The sequence below is a fragment of the Protopterus annectens genome, chromosome 14.part0, assembly GCF_019279795.1.
Source record: "Protopterus annectens isolate FY-2018-M chromosome 14.part0, PAN1.0, whole genome shotgun sequence".
In the NCBI taxonomy this organism is placed as follows: domain Eukaryota; kingdom Metazoa; phylum Chordata; order Ceratodontiformes; family Protopteridae; genus Protopterus; species Protopterus annectens.
The window spans coordinates 546,085,882-546,102,834 of record NC_056748.1 but is presented as its reverse complement, the minus strand read 5'-3'; the positions used below and the strand labels follow the sequence as shown (position 1 = coordinate 546,102,834).

The window sequence follows — 16,953 nt, the reverse complement described above, 5'->3', positions numbered from 1 at the left end:
CTGGATTTACTTCCAAGGATTCTTAATATTGCAGGCGTTCTGCTTTTTGTTGTAAAACATTTGTTACTGTACTTGAGCGCAAAACCACTTTGTTTTACATTAAGAGGGGTTTTTTGCACTCTGGTGGGAGAAGAGGGCTGATTCCACCCATCCAAGTTGGGAACTGCATGTGGATGGTTTATTGTGTGTTTATCTAATTATCATGAGGGCTTAACTATGTAAAATTCTTTTATCCTGTTGGTATAAAAGTCTCACATTTGCTCATCAGGCAAATATGGTTACCTGTGCCTTGTATATAAGCAAACCTTTCCAGTTTAAAATGCTGTACAAGAAATGCTCTCCTTGGTCTTCCACTGTTCATAGATGCTCGAAGAGATGCCACTTTGTGGAGAGGGCAGCACCACTGCAGGTCATTGAATAGTATACCATTATACACTCCCACAGGGCTCAGTGTTGGGACCCATCCTGTTTGGTCTATACTTCTCTGAAATGAAGGTCTCACCAGGTTTGCTGATGACTGTAAGCTGGGAGTAATTGAATCCCCAAAAGATACTGACATCCTACAAACAGGCCTAAAAATTACATATGATTGGTACCAAAACCATGGTCTGAGACTAAATGCTATACAATGTGTAATCATACTCTTTGGTAAATCAGATATCCCAGCAAATTATAATACTGATAGCACACCCCTAAAAGCTGACCCAGTGGTGAATGACCTAGGAACACAGGTAGACAGTAGCCTAAATGTTGACCAACAAGTAGCTATGTTAGTGAGGGAATCCTTCTGTGTGGCTCATCTTATAAGTAAAGGCATAGCATCATGATCAAAGGAAATCATAATGCCATTGTACTTGGCCCTTATCAGGCCCATAATCAAGAAAATGCTCCCTTCTGCATGTACCTAACCAGGCACTTACAACAAATGGAATGGGTCTAGAAGTTTATCACTAAAAAATACAAAGCAAAAGACACATGTCTTATGCAGACTGACTAAACGCCATATCCTTTTACTCTGTTTCATATTGTTTATTGAGGGGGGACTTATGCCTGACCTACAAGGCATTCTCTGATCCAGCCCCGATGAAAACATTACATATTCACAAGAAAAATTATACAAGGGTTATGCATTCAATGGACCTGAACTTTAATTGTGACTCGAACAGAACTTGCTGGAGAGAAAGTTTCATATCTCATAAGTTATCTTGTCTATGGATTAAACTTCCATTCTTCATAAAACAAAGTATTTTCCTCACCTTCTTCAAAAAAACTTGGATAAATGGATGGGGATCCCTAAATTCACTCCTGGGGTACAGCCCATGTTCCTTATGGACAGAGGCAGTCTATAAAATGACTCCAATACCAAAAGACCCTCTACCCTGATACTACCCTATCTCATATCTGGAGAATTAAGACACAATGTTGTCGTATCCTGCTTATTATTGGCTAAGCTTGTAAAGGCTCTTGTGCTATTAGCCTAGTAATGGCTTACAGACCTATGAACCTATGACAAAATAATAAATAAACTCAGGAAACTAACCTTAAATGAAGTCATAATAACTTGGGTACAAAAATGGCTACCTGGTAGTACAAAACAGGTAAGAATAGGAGGACTCTTGTTCCTCATCACCCCTGCTACTAGTAAAGTCCATCAAGGCTCTGCACTGGGGTCACTCAATTTGGCAGATTCTTCTCAGTTGTCAAAAGTGTTAGCTCTCTCAGACTCACCAAACATTCAGATGACTGCAAACTTAGGAGCACTGTCCTTAACCCTGCTGACACCATCTCCCTTCAAATGTTACTGCAGTAGGAACGATCTTACCATCAGTGTCAAAAATGCAGCATTCCAGCATTTGTTAAAAAATAATAATAATAAACACCAGTTGTACAAACTACTGATAGGCAACAAAAGCTGGCAAAATAGTAAAATCTCTGAAGGCCTTGCAGATAACTGTCTTTAAACTATGAAAAGGCAACCAAACTGAATAAAAATACGGAGAATGGTTCGGTACACTAGCAAAACAGTCCACAAAAATAATGTATTAATTAATAGTGTTTTTTAAAAAAGTCCAGTTGGAAATGTTTAACTGTACAAGCCATTTTTATGTTTTTTAAGTGTTGAGTATTGTGAACACTTTCAATTTATGTTTATATATCAGTGAAGTACTGTTTCCGACTTATACATGTAGTTGTCACTTTAACATCAAGGTGCTTCCATTCATTTTCAACAAAGTGATGTAATTGGTTAATGTCAACCACCTGCTCTTTTATAAAGAAGCGTTTCCTTCTATTAGAAGTTGTTTCTGATGAAGTTTGCCATCAGGCTTACAGAAAGCGCTTAAAACAGTGTAATAAATAGTTACATTTCATTATTTTTGTGGACTGTCTTGCTAGATAACTGTCTTTCATCTGATACACATTTATCTGCTGCTATGGACGAAACATATGGAATTGCTCAACTGACCCACTATGGGACTGACAACCATACCAGGAAGGTAACTGTCCTCATGATTACAGCCCATATTAGACCAGCTATAGAACACTACACCCAGTTCTATAGCTTATTCAAACATCATCTGGTGTAGCAGGAAAAATACAGAGATCTTAGAAGAAACCTTTGCATGACATCAAGACATTAAAGAGCCCCTTTATTATTTAAAGTATTTTGCTTAGACTACTACTCTGCTCCCTCCCCAGTGAAGTAAACAGAAGAAGGTACTCTGTCTCAGTATAATTTAATATCAAACAAACCATGAAACATGACAACATCCCACACCCATAGAATAAAATCCTCCCTGTCCCCATCATTCTCTACCTTCAGGAAGAAACTACACAGGTCTTTATAAATACCAGCATGAGAACTACAGCATCAAGTTCCTTGATAGCAAGTAGGTCTTGAGCTTGTTCACCAAAACTATGAATGTACAAACTTATGAGTGAAAACAATGCTACAGTTATGACGTTAGACTGCTGGTGAGTGGTAGGAATTATTCCCCAATGTCACACTGTAACATCATCTGATAAGTTTAGTATGCCTTCTCAGCACTAGTATCTGTGCATTTTTACCTGTCTAATAATAACAGACTTTGTTTTATGTACAAGTAAGGAAAATATTTCTGTTCCTAGCAGTCATGGTACCTGTTCAGCATGCATTAATACCTCAAAGTCTATCACTCACTTTTCCTTCAAGTTTCTGAATTATTTTCTTTCCGCCTTTTAATGCTAGTTGTTCAGCCTCTTCAAGTTTCACATTTAGGTCTTTCAGCTGAACCTCCAGGACTTTCTTGGTTCTTTTGAGGTGAGTAACATGGTCTCTTTCATGCTGTAGCTCTTCTCCAAGTCTTGCAGCCTACAGCAAGTCACAAAATAATCATTCAGAGGTTTGTATAAACATGATAGACTCCTGAAATTAAAGTTAGTAATTCTAGGTCTGCAGCCATTTGTAACTGAAGAGTATTAAATGAACAAACATATATATGGCCTATAAGTTAGAGTAGTGAATTTTTCTGCAGGCCTTGTTTTCATTCATATGACCCTCTTTTGTAAACTGTATTACTCTGTTAAGCAACTTAGCCAGACTGTATCTTTAACATCACCATCAAGAAATATGTGTTGTAAAGAAACAAAAAGTGTTTACTGCTTCCACTTGAAGGGTTGATATATATCTTTGTGCTTAAAACATTACAATTACTGTTTTTTTAATTGCCATAAATTTGAAGCAATTTCAAAAAGACTTGTAGTAGTGTTCAGAAGTAGCCAGTTGTGCCATACAAGAATATTATAGTAATTTTTTGAGTGTTTTTTGTGAATGCTATTCAAATAACTTGTACAAGCTTCAATAAGATAGTGTTGAGTTTGAGAAATTCAGTTGTGGACTCTTGTGTAAAGGTATCACAATGCTTCAGAGTGAGGACAAGAATTTAAGTATGCAGTTCTTCCCAAGATGTAATTTTAAGATGAAACAATGAAACATTGTCTTGAATGATGCATACTGCTTACAGAGTAGGAAGAAAGAAAAATTGTTACCGCCATCATTAATGCTTTATTTCTAAGCTAATTTTGAATGGATACCACAGAAATGTTGTAAGAGAGGTGTGCTAGAGTCTGATTATATGTGAAGGGGGACTGAGGGACACAGTATACAGAAAGTGAAGTATTTTAAATGTTATTGAATTTATACTGCTGAAGAAGTCTTTGTATGTTTAAGACAAAACATACTGTATAATTTGAGCGTTAGTGTGTTAAATAAAGTGAGTGACCTTCGGGCTTTATTGTGTGGCTGTTTTTGTATTCGTGATTGGACCTCAGTGTGCTATTATATCATTTTTTTGTGGTTATTGGTTCCTTGGCACACTACCTCCTTTCCTTGTGGTTTAGTTTTTTGGTTATATGGAGGAGTCTGAGATCGATAAATGAAGCCCAATGGTGGGCACCAGTGTTATTGATGGACTCAGCATACGGCTGTCATGAGGGGAAGGTTAGTTTACTCAGCTTGTGGCTATGTTAAGCCAACAATTGAGTGGAAATGGTACTGACAATAGTGTCCCTAAATATTTTAATCGAGCCACTTCGGGCTTGCTCATCTCAGAGACTCAAGGATCCTCCTCGTTACCAGGCAACCAGGAGGCATGGCTTCAGGGTGAAGCAAACGAGGTGACGTCAATTTTGAATACCCAAAATCAGGAAATCCCAGAAACGAGGAGTCCGGACAATATGGAGGATAATGAACGTCTGCAGCATACTTTAAGCAAACTAGCAGCAGCCTAAGGACAGTTAGAAGAAAATATAATGGACAAAACAACAAGGCGTATGGTACAGTTCGCACAGGAACTAATGGGGCTGCTCACCCTGATGCCCTGAACTGTGAGCGTGGCAAGTTGGCTGATTTGAACTGAGGTAGGGATAACAATGTCATTAATTTGTTGCAAAACAACTGTTCACTTTCCAATTATGTTTTTTCAAAGTAATACAGTGAATGCTTACAATGTTAACAGTTATAACACCAGTGTTAATATTTCACATGATTTAATGCTGAAATGCAAAAGTCTTTGTATGGACAATAATTATTTAAAATAATGTGTGGGGAGAAGAATGGTGCCAAAGGGATTGACACTATACAAATACCCCAATAACATCAGAGAGGAAAGTGAGTTCCATTCAGAATTGTTGGAAATATTTAATAATTTTGGATTGGAAATTGTTAAGGCCATCATAAGAGAGAATGAAAAAGAAACAGGGAAGTTGTCTGAAATTGAGAAAGTTAACAAAATTATTGTCATTGATTTGTTATTTACCGTGGAAGAGGAAAAAGAAAAATATTACAATATGAAGGAGAGAATAGAGGATAAGTGTAGGTTTATGTATAGTAGGAAGTGCAAAAAATTAGATCGTGACATTATTGAATACAGGGACAAAGTTTGTTACCCCAAAACCCAAAAAGAATTTACATATGGAGGAAGGGGAGCCTGGGGGAAGTAATTATATTGGACAGGACTCAAATTACAATTTTAGTAATTTTGAAAGAAGTTATGACCTTGACAACCCACAGGAGTTCCCGGAATTTAAGAGGTCAGAGAGGATTAAGAGACATGGACCAGTGAACTATTACTACAACAACAGAGGTGGCAGAGGTGGCTACCCAAACAGGAGGGTTTACTGAGCTCAGATAGGAGTGGGCCATTGAATATTCCATCTAGTAAAGATGAGAACAAAATAGTTATTGAAGGGAACAGGCATTTATATCGCAATTTTAGTATTTACAGCTATAGTGGAGTAGAAATTACCTCTACTCACTTCAATTTATTTTGTAAGGGATTAAAATTTGTTCCCACTTCCACTAGCAATATTTCACAAACCCTCATTGACCTCAAGATGTTTGTACGCAAGAAAAATCTACAGTTGATATTTGATAATGAGAAAGGAGGTATTATGAACACTAATATTCAGATTAGGAAGAAGAGTACATGCAACACCCCCCCCCCCCCATCCACAATTAAAGAAATTTGAAACACAAGTGGAGAAGGAGATTAGGCTAAGTCAAAGGAAAGGGAGAACGTATTATAATCTTACGAAAGAAGAACATCAGTTACTCACCTCCTTGAAAGATAACCACTATATTAGGGTTATGAAGCCCGACAAGTGAGGGGGGTGGTATTTATGGATAGTATACTTTATTCAGCCAAAATGCTGGATATGTTAAATGATACTGATAGATACTCTAGAGTTTCTAGAAACAAGATTAATGTTGCATATAGGAGAATAGATTTCATGCTGAAAGAGTTGTTGGACGAAGGTAACATTACTTTAGAAGTATTTAATTTTCTAACAATAGACAAACCAAAAATACCATTGATCTTTGGGATTCCCAAAGTTCACAAGAACTTAGAAGATCCACCTCTCAGACCAATAGTGGCAGATACAGGATCCAAGACATACCCACTGGCTAAGTACCGGGACCTGGAAATAAATAAAGTTTGGACTGAGAGGGTGGGAATCTTTAAAGATTCATGGGATTTTTTAAGGAGTATTAAGCAAAACCTGTGTAGTGAAGAGCTTATGTTTGTCACTTTGGACATTCAAGATCTGTTCGATGTGATACCTCATACTACTGGATTGGAATAGTTCAACAAAGCTTTAAGGTTTAAAGGTGACATAGAACAAGATAAAGTGTGATTACTAATTGAGTTAATGGATTTAGTGCTAAGAAACAACTTCCTCCATTTTGAGGGAGAATTTTACAAGCAGACCAGTGGAGTGGCCATGGGAGCAAGTTGTGCTCCCATGTATGCTAATTTAGTACTATCCATTTGGGAAGAGAAATTTATAACACATTCTATGTATTCCAAATATTGGAACTATTATCATAGGTACCTGGACGATATATGTATTTTCTGGTCAGGTCCTAAGGAAAAACTATATGACATTATAAGTTATATAAGTGGCACTACTGAATTTTTTAAATTCACCCACGCAATTTCTGCTGAGAAACTGGAGTATTTAGACGTGGTGTTAGAAAAAGTAACTTGAGTCAAGGAACTTTAATGTTTTTAGAAAGAGTATTTCTTCTAATTCCTATCTACTTTATACAAGTGCCCACCCATTCACACAAAAGAGGGCTATTTTGAGGGAGCAACTAATTAGAAGTTGTAGAATGACATCGGATGATGGAGATTTTGAAAATGAAAGTCAACAATTAAAATATATGTTTTTGGAAAGGGAATACCCCCTAGCCCTTATTGAAGAAATAATGGCTGAGGTGAAGGAAGAAAGAAATAGGAAATTTGCCCCTATTCTAGGCAAGTCAGGAATACATGGGCTGATGGAGGGGGACAAAGAAGAACAGGATACTATTAATTGGAATAGTAATTTTGAACTTAATTATAGCAAGGAAACAACACTTATTAAGAAATTAGTTACCAATAATTGGAACAAATTCAGTAATTTTTCAGACTTAAGAAAAATATTTGTAGACCCCCTAAAATTTATTTACAGAAAAGGTAGGAATATCAAAGAAATACTGGAGACCAGAAAGAAAAGCCAGAGTAGAAAGAAAACAGGGACTTATAAATGTGGTAGTTGTTCGCAATGCGCTTATGTCCTTCAGGGGGAATCAGTGGCTTTAACCCAAAGAGGGATGGAACTTAAAACTAATGGCTATTGCAATTGCGACACCATAGGAGTGGTTTACATAGCTATATGTAACATCTGTGGGGCTTTCTACATAGGAAAAATCACCAGAAAGTTGAAAAGATGCATCTATGAGCATATGAACGATATTCGAAAAATGGATGAGACTAATGCCTTATGTAGGCATCTTAATTCCTGTCCATCAGCTAAGTACAATTTCTATGTTATAGAGAAAGTGGATGTGGACCCATGTGGGGGACCATGGGAGACTACCATAGAGTTTCGGGAACTGTTTTGGCTATTAAAATTGGAAGCAAACAAAGGTGTAGGTTTAAATGACTACATATCCCTGGCCCCAGTTTTGAAGCTTAGGGCAGCCAAGTTGTAATTTTCTATTTGGCCACTAGATGGGATGGGAGGAAAATACTTTTAACAACATTCATACAATACACATATTTATTTTTTATATATATATTTTTATTTTTAAATGGGTATTTATGATTGTTATACAGTATTTTATATGATATATTTATATGTATTTATATGTGTTTTGGTATATATTATACAGCTTAAGGTTAGCTCTTGTTAATTGGTTTAATTATACAAGAAATGTTTTTTAAGTTTAATAAAACTTTTTATTGGCGGATTTATAAGAGGGAGGGGTATATAAGAAGTGTCGCTCGCTTGTGAATTTATGCATCTGAAGTAGTCTTTGTATGTTTAAGATGAAAACACAGTGCATAATTTGAGCGTTAGTGTGCTAAATAAAGTGAGTGACCTTCGGGCTTTATTTTGTGGCCGTTTTTGTATTTGTGATTGGACCTCAGTGTGCTATTACATCAGTTTTAAATGTTATTGGGTATTTTATCATAAGAAGTTACTAGGCTAATGACCCTAGGGGCCTTACAAGCCCAGACAAGTTTTACCCTTATTTCCACAATCAGCACCTATTGCCCCTGTCCAAGAGGGACACAGGTGGAACCATGGGGTGAATTTATGGCTACCCATGCAGTCGTTCAGATTTTATTTGAAGAGGGCCAATGAGGTACTCTGCTTGACATGAAGTGGGAGTCTGTTCCAAAGGTGTGGTAACCTCTGGGAGAGAAATCTGTCCCTCCAGGTGGTTCTATTAATGTCACATACCAGGTTAAGGCCTTTAGAGAGAGTAACCCATGTACCATTTGACTTGCGGATATGCACCATTTCCAATAAAGCAGGGTTAAAGATTGCCTTTTATGGAAGGCAGAGATCACCTCTGAGTAGTCTGTATGAAACAGAATAAAGTGACAGTGATTTCAGATGATCCACATAGGATAGATGCTGAAGACCTTGAATTTTTCTTGTGAGGAGCCTTTGTGGTCTCTCCAATTGCTGCAAGTGCTTGGAAAGGTATATACCAAAAGGAGTGTTGTACTCAATTATTGGCCTGATGAGGGAAGAGTACAAGGAGATTATAACTTCTTCTTTTCTGGAGACAATGCCCTTACTTATGAGAGGAGCAATACAGAATGACATTCTTACCACTGCGGAGACATGGCAATCTTTTTCTGGAGGCAATGATGAACAATACAGAATGACCTTCTTACCACTGTGGAGACATGGTGATCAAAGGTAAGGCTGCTGTCAACCTGTGAGCCCAGGTCTCGCACCACTGAGTATGTACTTAGGGTGTTGTTATTGAGGTGGTAGTCAGCAGGAATGTTGCTCTTACTGAAAGGGATGATAATGCATTTTTTGCATTGAGTTTAAGGCCATGACTTTGGCACCAATCATTTGTTTGTGTAAGACCCTCTTGTAGGATGTTGACATCATTTGTTGATTCTATAAACACTCTCAGTTTGCAGACATCAGCAGACTTTGTCAGCCACAGACCTTTAGTTTTTGCTTGTACTTTTGAGAAGTAGATTCCAAACAGTAGACATCCCAGGACTTATACCTGTGGAACACCACTGGTTACAGGTCTGCTGTTGGAGGTCGATTCCCCTGTTTTGATTATATGGGTTCTACCAGTAAGCCAGTTACTGACCCATCTAATGACATAAGGGTTGATACTTAGCTGGGTGAGTTTGTCAATGATGCCCAAGTGGGGGATAGTGTGAAAAGCCTTGGCTAAGTCTAGGTAAGCTGTATGCACAGATTTCATCTCATCCAGGGCCTTGGTGACTGTTTCGAAGAAGTTCATCAGGTATAACAGGCATGACCTCCCTTTGACAAAGCCAAATTGAGTAGGGTCAAGTGTTTGGAGATTGCCTGTATCTTTGTTGATAAGGTCCATGATGATTTTCTTCATGGTTTGCCAAAAAGGCTAGTCAGGCTAATAGATCTACAGTTCCTGGGGTCAGTGGAAGCACCACCTTTGTTTAAGGGAATAACGGTGGCCTTTTTCCATTCAGCTAGGATGAAGCCAGTGATTAGACTATGACTGAAAAAAGTAACCAATGGTGTTGCTAATTCTTGTTTGAGCCCACGTAAGATGCAGCCTGGGATGTTATCAGGTCTCATAGATGCTGTGTTTTTGACCTTAGAGAGGGCAATTACGACCTGCTCTTTAGAGATACAAGGTAGAGGACATGTGGTAGGTATGTCATGGGGTACATGAGCCGGGGACAGGGGAGTGAATTTTTCATAGAACCTGGTGGCTAGCAGGTTAGCTATGTCAACAGGATCAGTATATGTGGTATCATTAACTACCAGTTCAGCACATATCTCAGCCTTTCCTTTTAGGTTATGGATGTAACTAAAGAATGCCTTATGGATGTCCTTAGTTGAGAAACATAATCTGAATTGATAGTTTGCTTTGGAGGACTTTACAAGATGTCTTATTTGCCTTTTTAAGCTGAAGAGGGAGTGTTTCCACATTAGGGCTCGCTCCCTCTTACTCTTAGTTAGCAATTTCTTTCTCTTATTGTAAAGCCTGTCAATGGCAGTGTCCACCAGGCAGGTTTGCTCATCCTTGAGAAGCTTGTTTTGGTCTTATTAGGTACAGCTGAGTCAATGCAGTTATAAAGCTGTCTGTATAAAGCACTGGTGTAGGACTCGGCATAGTTACCAGTTCCATCTAAGGGTGAAGGTGCAGTGAAGCTACTTATACCATCCTGTAAGAGGTTATAATCTGCTTTGGAGAACTTTTTTAGTTTAGTTACTGCTGGGGGTGGAGATCAGGTGTGATATTACTACGAATGAGACTGATTTGTGGTCAGATCTCACCAGGGAAGACATCACAGTAGGGTTGCTACAGTGGTCCCCCATACTGGGATGCACAAGATCCAGGATATTAGCACCCCTTGTGGGGGTGTAAACCAGATGGCAAGGGTATTGGAGTTAATGAAGTCGAGGAACCTTTGGTCAAGTGAGTTTGCACATGAATAATTTACCCAGTCAATAGGTGGGTAGTCAAAGTCACCCAAAACAATGGTGTTCTGATGTATCTTGATAGACTTCAGTAGATCCAAATAGGCAGAGTGGGTATCCTGATTCATGGAGGGGGTCCTGTAGCTGGCAATGACTTGAAAAGGTGTCCTACCAACAGTTAATTGCACCTGAAGTGTTTCCAGGGAATCATACTATTTAACCATTCTGGAGGTGTATTTATCTTTAATGAGTATTAATGCACCACAGCCTTTAGTCTTCATGCCTTTAGTTTGTGGTCTGAACATGTGGAAAGAGGTGTAGCCCAATATGGGTGGCATGCTCTCCACAGCCTTGAACCAGGTCTCCGTGACTGCATAAATGTCTATGTCTTCCAAGGTGAGGACTGCTTCCAGTGAGTGCAGTTTCATGTTAAGTCTCCTAGGGTTTAACAGCATTACATTGGGTTGGTTTTAGATAGAGTTTTTATGTTGGGAATTTTGTCCTTGAGACACTGTCTAAAAAAGGCACTATGGGGGTTGGCAAGAGCCTTGAACAGCAGCCAAAATCCCAGGGGTGACAGAGGAAGACCATCTCTGGCAAAGCATCGAGGTCTGTCGATCATGTCATCCCAGGCTGACAGATACTGTATCCCCTTAGAATGACACCAGAAACTAACCCAGTTATTGAAGTCAATAATTTTCTGTTTGCACTGGGCATCATCCTAGGTGAAGGTAAAATGCTGCTTAAGGTGAGGGACATACCTGCCTGAAATACATAGTCAAAGAGCTCAGTCATGTCTCTCTTCATATAATCCGGAGAGGAGGTCCCGACAGATATTAATTTATGCTAACCTTTTGGTCAAAGGGCATAAAAGTTTGAAGTCAAGATTGAGTTATTAAGGAGATATGAGTGGTGATGCACAGCATATTCAGCTGAGTTTTATACCTATATATACACACGATACATGTATATCTATATATATATATATATATATAGAGAGAGAGAGAGAGTGTGTGTATTGAAAATAATTGACAGGCCCATCTATTGATGTTTTGTGTTCGATGTTAGGAACGTCGACGCAGAATGACGACATGTTAGTATGCATGTGCCAAACAATAACCTCTGAAAAGTTGTCAAGTAAAAGTAAATTCCAGTAAATTTACTGCCTCCACTAATTTATATATATATATATATATATATATATATATATATATATATATATATATATATTTATACAGGGTCTATATTATATGAACGAAAGTGAAAGAAAGAGCGAAAATGCAAGCCCTTGAAGTGTTTCTTGTGGGATCGCAGTACAGTGAAGGTCGGAATATTTGCCCTTTACTCACTGTAGTGCGATCTCGGAGTTGGTATATATATTTAGTGAGGGGTGTGGGTGTCACAGCCACCCACAATAAGGAGTTCAAGGGTCGGCATTTTCGCTCTTTAGAGCGTTCAATATTATGTTAGGGCGCGGGTTAGGTGAGTTAGAGTTAGGGCTAGGGCGCGGGTGAGGTGGGTGTGCGATAGTAAGAGACTTTAGGGTTAGGTCGGGATAGGTGATTTAGGGTTAGGGTGGAGGTCAGGTGAGTGTGCGATAGTGACGGACATTAGGGTGAGGGTTTGGGTTAAGGTAAGTGGATAGATATAGTGTATGTACAGTTTAGAGTAGGGTTAGATGTAGGATTTTTAGTGTATGTGTGTGAATTGCGTTTTTTTTTTTGTGTGTGTGTTTGTGTTGTGTGTGTGTTTCTCGGACCAGTGAATTTTTTCCCAGGGAAAAAATTTGCTGTTCTGAGCTTTCGATGTTTGTAGATTTCATGGTTAGAAGTTCGAGGTTGTTGTATTCGATGTTGAGCTATTTCGTTGAACTGATATGGACCCTATATATATATATATATATATATATATATATATATATATATATATACATACACATATGTGTGTGTGTGTGTGTGTATGTGTATGTGTGTATATATATATATATATATATATATATTAATATTTAAGTGTATGTATGTATATATATATATATATATATATATATATATATATATATATACACATATATATATGTGTGTATACACATACACACACACACATACATGCATATATATGTGTGTGCGTGTGTGTATGTATGAGCCCCAAAACCAGAGCTAGTTTATCGGGTACACTGTGAATGATCCCCAGACTAGTGCTCTCAAACTCTAAGTTGAGGAGCCAGAAAAAAATCATAAATAAATAAAAACTATCTTCCTAAAGTTAGAAACCCCTTCTCCAGTTCTGCAGCAAATTGTTCAGTAAAACTGCAACAAGCAACTCTCTTCAGCTACCACCACAATTTCAATTTACCAACTTCAGATTAAGTGCTTTAACCATAAATGGAGTGACAATATTCATTTACCAATGCTAAAACTACTGTACTCCTGCACCACTGAAACATGCCAATCATGCTCAATGACATCTTACACCTGGGGCAGTCACCCACTTCACCCTGTCTGTGTTATGCCAGAAACCAAAGTTTCTGACAATGCAACTTTATTACTTCCAAAACATACAAAAATAAAAGCAAATTAGTTCAGTTGGCATAATATAAACCATGTACAACTCAAACAATACTTTCAGTTAAGGCTTTAAAGTCCAGATAACCAGTTCATTAACAGTCTTTTCAGTCACAGGCTGTTGAAGAGGTAAGTATAGGAGCAAGCCTTGAGAGACCTTCCTTTCAACTTCACCAACAAAAAGAAAATCTCGGGTCACATTCATAATAAGCACTGACTGGCCTGTTGAACTCTTTGACTTTTGGATCTTTGGGTAAAACCTGCGCTTTACTTCATGCTGAACCTTAGACTGACAAATGTATTTACTAGTCTGTCCCCTGCATGTAACATCATTTATGCAATTTAAACTAGCCAAATGTCTTCTTCTTAACTGGCTAATGCAGTTTATTGTCCAACTGAATTGTGAAAACTTCTTGAAATACAGCCCTTTCATCAATGTCAAATGTATATTTTAAACTTTTAAAGGTATTGTTGACCTTTTTTCCATACGCAATATATCTGTATTCGCATATGGTTTCACTTCAGAATCCTGAAATATCACAATCCTGAACTTCATAATCCGGAACCCAACATCCTGAAAACTCAAAATCCTGAATCACAAAATACTGAAAATATACAGGACATAAAGAATGACAATATACCAGTACAAGGACACAGAGAAACACATACAAGACAAAGGATAGCACTTTTCACCAAGTATGCACCCCCCACACCCCCTGCTAATTAAATATATAAACTTCAAGATTACACTCCACAGAAAAAAAAGGCAAACTTACCATCACGTGTTCATGACTGCCTGTTGTAACTTTAGTAACATTCCCTTTTAACTTGCTATACTACAACATAACTCATGATAGTGTAGTGAAGTGCAATCTTGGAGATGATATATTTAAGTAGCAGGGGGTGTGGTTGCTGCCGAGGGGCTTGCCCCCCCCTGCTTATATTTGGTGGAATGTAATCTGGTTTGTGTTCTCTATAGTCAGTATATGTATCCTGTGTGTTTTCAGTCTTTTGAGATTCAGGATTTTCAGTTTTCAGGACTTTGGGCTTCCAGATTATGAAGTTTTATGAAATTCAGGATTGTGATATTTCGGGATTCTGAAGTGAAACTGTGTGTGTGTGTGCGTATATATATATATATATATATATATATATATATATATATATATATATATATATATATACATATATATATAATATAGCTAGATATCTAAACATGCACATTTTTTATTGGGCAGCAGGGATGTTATAATATTGCCACGGATCGGAGGTGAATAAGAGGTAGGCTATAGTTTTCATAGGAGAATTAAAATAGTGTTAAATGATTTGTTATAGTAATTGCTAATCCTAATACTTCTGAAAATTGATTGACAATTTTTTTTTCATAATTTATAAGGACAAGCTACAGTGTATCATAAAACTCAATACATAATTACAGTATATTTAGAAAGCTTGTGAGGAAATTATTACTCTACTTTTGTTTTACTTGGATCGCTTGTCTGTATACTTAATAAAGGATTTCCGACTGGAAACAGTCTGCCTGCCTGCCTTGCTTGGATTACTTTCGAATACTTAGTAATGCTGTACAATTATATATTTTCTATTATTATTTTTTGTTTTGTTTTGTTTTGACTTAAGACGAGTTTAAGTTTGCTACTTCTACTACTATTGTCTGATCTGATTAATATACAGTGATTAACTAGAAATATATGGACTGAAAATCTTCCACACAGAGAAGTTTCTTACACTGTTTTTATTTCTCCTAGTAGGAAACATAATCTGTTACACCTTTAAGATTACTATTAATCACCTACTTCTTATAGATTTGCCTGCCTTTGACAAATGACTGTTTGTAACTGAATCTGTGGGGGTAGCTTATAACTGAAATACAATAAAATGATATCCCTTGTTGAAAGTCCATGTTTGCGCTTGTTTCCTGCCTTTCCTGTAAATAATCTAGTCCAGATACAGATTTGTTGTATCCAGGACTGTTTGTAAGCTTCTGAGTGGTGCCAAAGTCTGCTCTTCAATTTTTCCCTTAAAGCTGCTAGTTCTCTCCACTCCTGCACTTTACTAGCTTATTAGTCTAGCACATTACCAGACATCTTGTAACAATTATTGTAGCTGCAAAAGTGCTACCAGCACTAAATGTTCTGCAGGTAAAAGTACAGTTCTGTACACTTACCATAAATGTAGATGTTCAAGTGTATTCACTGTTGCAATCATCACATTTGGGTGGTTTTGATGCTTTAGAAGCATCTTGCAGGGCTGCTGGCACTGGGTCTGTACTTAGAAGGCATGCTTGGCTTAAGGAACAAAACTTGCCAGATCATGTTAAAGCTAAATTACTGGATGCACCCTTACACCAAGAGCACCTTTTTGGCAACAAAGCAGAAGTCATCAAAAGGATGGAGGAAAAAGCTAAATCTATGCAAACTGTTAAAGATTTCTTACAAGTACATCCACCTAGATTCAGTAGGCATTGACCTTCAAAGAACTGGTCCTTTTCAGTCCCTTCCAAGCCTTCTCAATCCAAACCCAGAAGCAGCAGACCACCAAGACTTCAGTCTCAGGTTATGCACAGATCTAAGCAGTGGAGGCCCCCCACTTCCAAAGCAGGGAGTAGTACGCCACCCCCCTATGGAAAAATGGCACAATGACTTATCCTTAACTCTACTAAGCCTTGCTCAACTACTTCCTCCCTTAGGAGGAAAATTCACCCTGCATGCAAAAAACTGGGAACTCATTACCCAAGACAAATGGGTTTTAAACATAGTTTCCCTAGGATACAGATTCCACTTCAACTTACTCCCAACCCCAAGTGGATGGCCAGACCTCCCCCCAAACCAGTGGGTGGAGGCCCAAAAACAAGTGCTCTCTCTCTTCAGTATCAGGGCTATTCAACCTGTCCCAGCAGAACAAAGGGGACTAGGTTTTTATTCAAGACTGTTCCTGGTTCCCAGAAAAGAAAACTCCTGGTGTCCTATCCTGGACCTTTCTATTCTCAACACCTTTCTGGTGGTTCCAAAATTCAAAATGATAACTCTTCAGCAGTTTCTTCCTGTGCTAGCCAAGGATGCCTGGCTGGCAAATATAAACTTAAAAGAAGCTTACCTGCATATCCCAATAAGGGAATCCTGCAGAAAATACCTACGCTTCAGGGCAGGCTCCATGCACTATCAGTTTCCTGCACTTCCCTTTGGCTTATCTACTGCGCCCAGGGTATTCACAAAGTGCCTAGCTCCAGCCATTGCATTTTGCAGGCAGAGAAATATTCAGATTTACCCATACTTGGACGATTGCCACGATCCACTCCATTTTCCCAAAGTACGTATTTGTCTCTACAAAATAATCCGCAAACTGCTACACACAAAAAGCATGACCGATCTTTCTGCACTTCTACAGCAGTTTTGGC

At 38.1% G+C, this 16,953-nt stretch overlaps 1 protein-coding gene across 1 annotated transcript in view; it reads right to left on the bottom strand.

Moving 5' to 3' along the window:
• The window catches only part of LOC122788697 (myosin-16-like), a 949,629-nt gene that overhangs the window by 86,345 nt on the left and 846,331 nt on the right, over positions 1 to 16,953 (bottom strand). Inside the window, exon 20 of the mRNA XM_044055593.1 lies at positions 3,179 to 3,349. Coding sequence (XP_043911528.1) covers positions 3,179 to 3,349 — 171 coding nt within the window. The remainder of the gene's footprint in view (positions 1 to 3,178; positions 3,350 to 16,953) is intronic.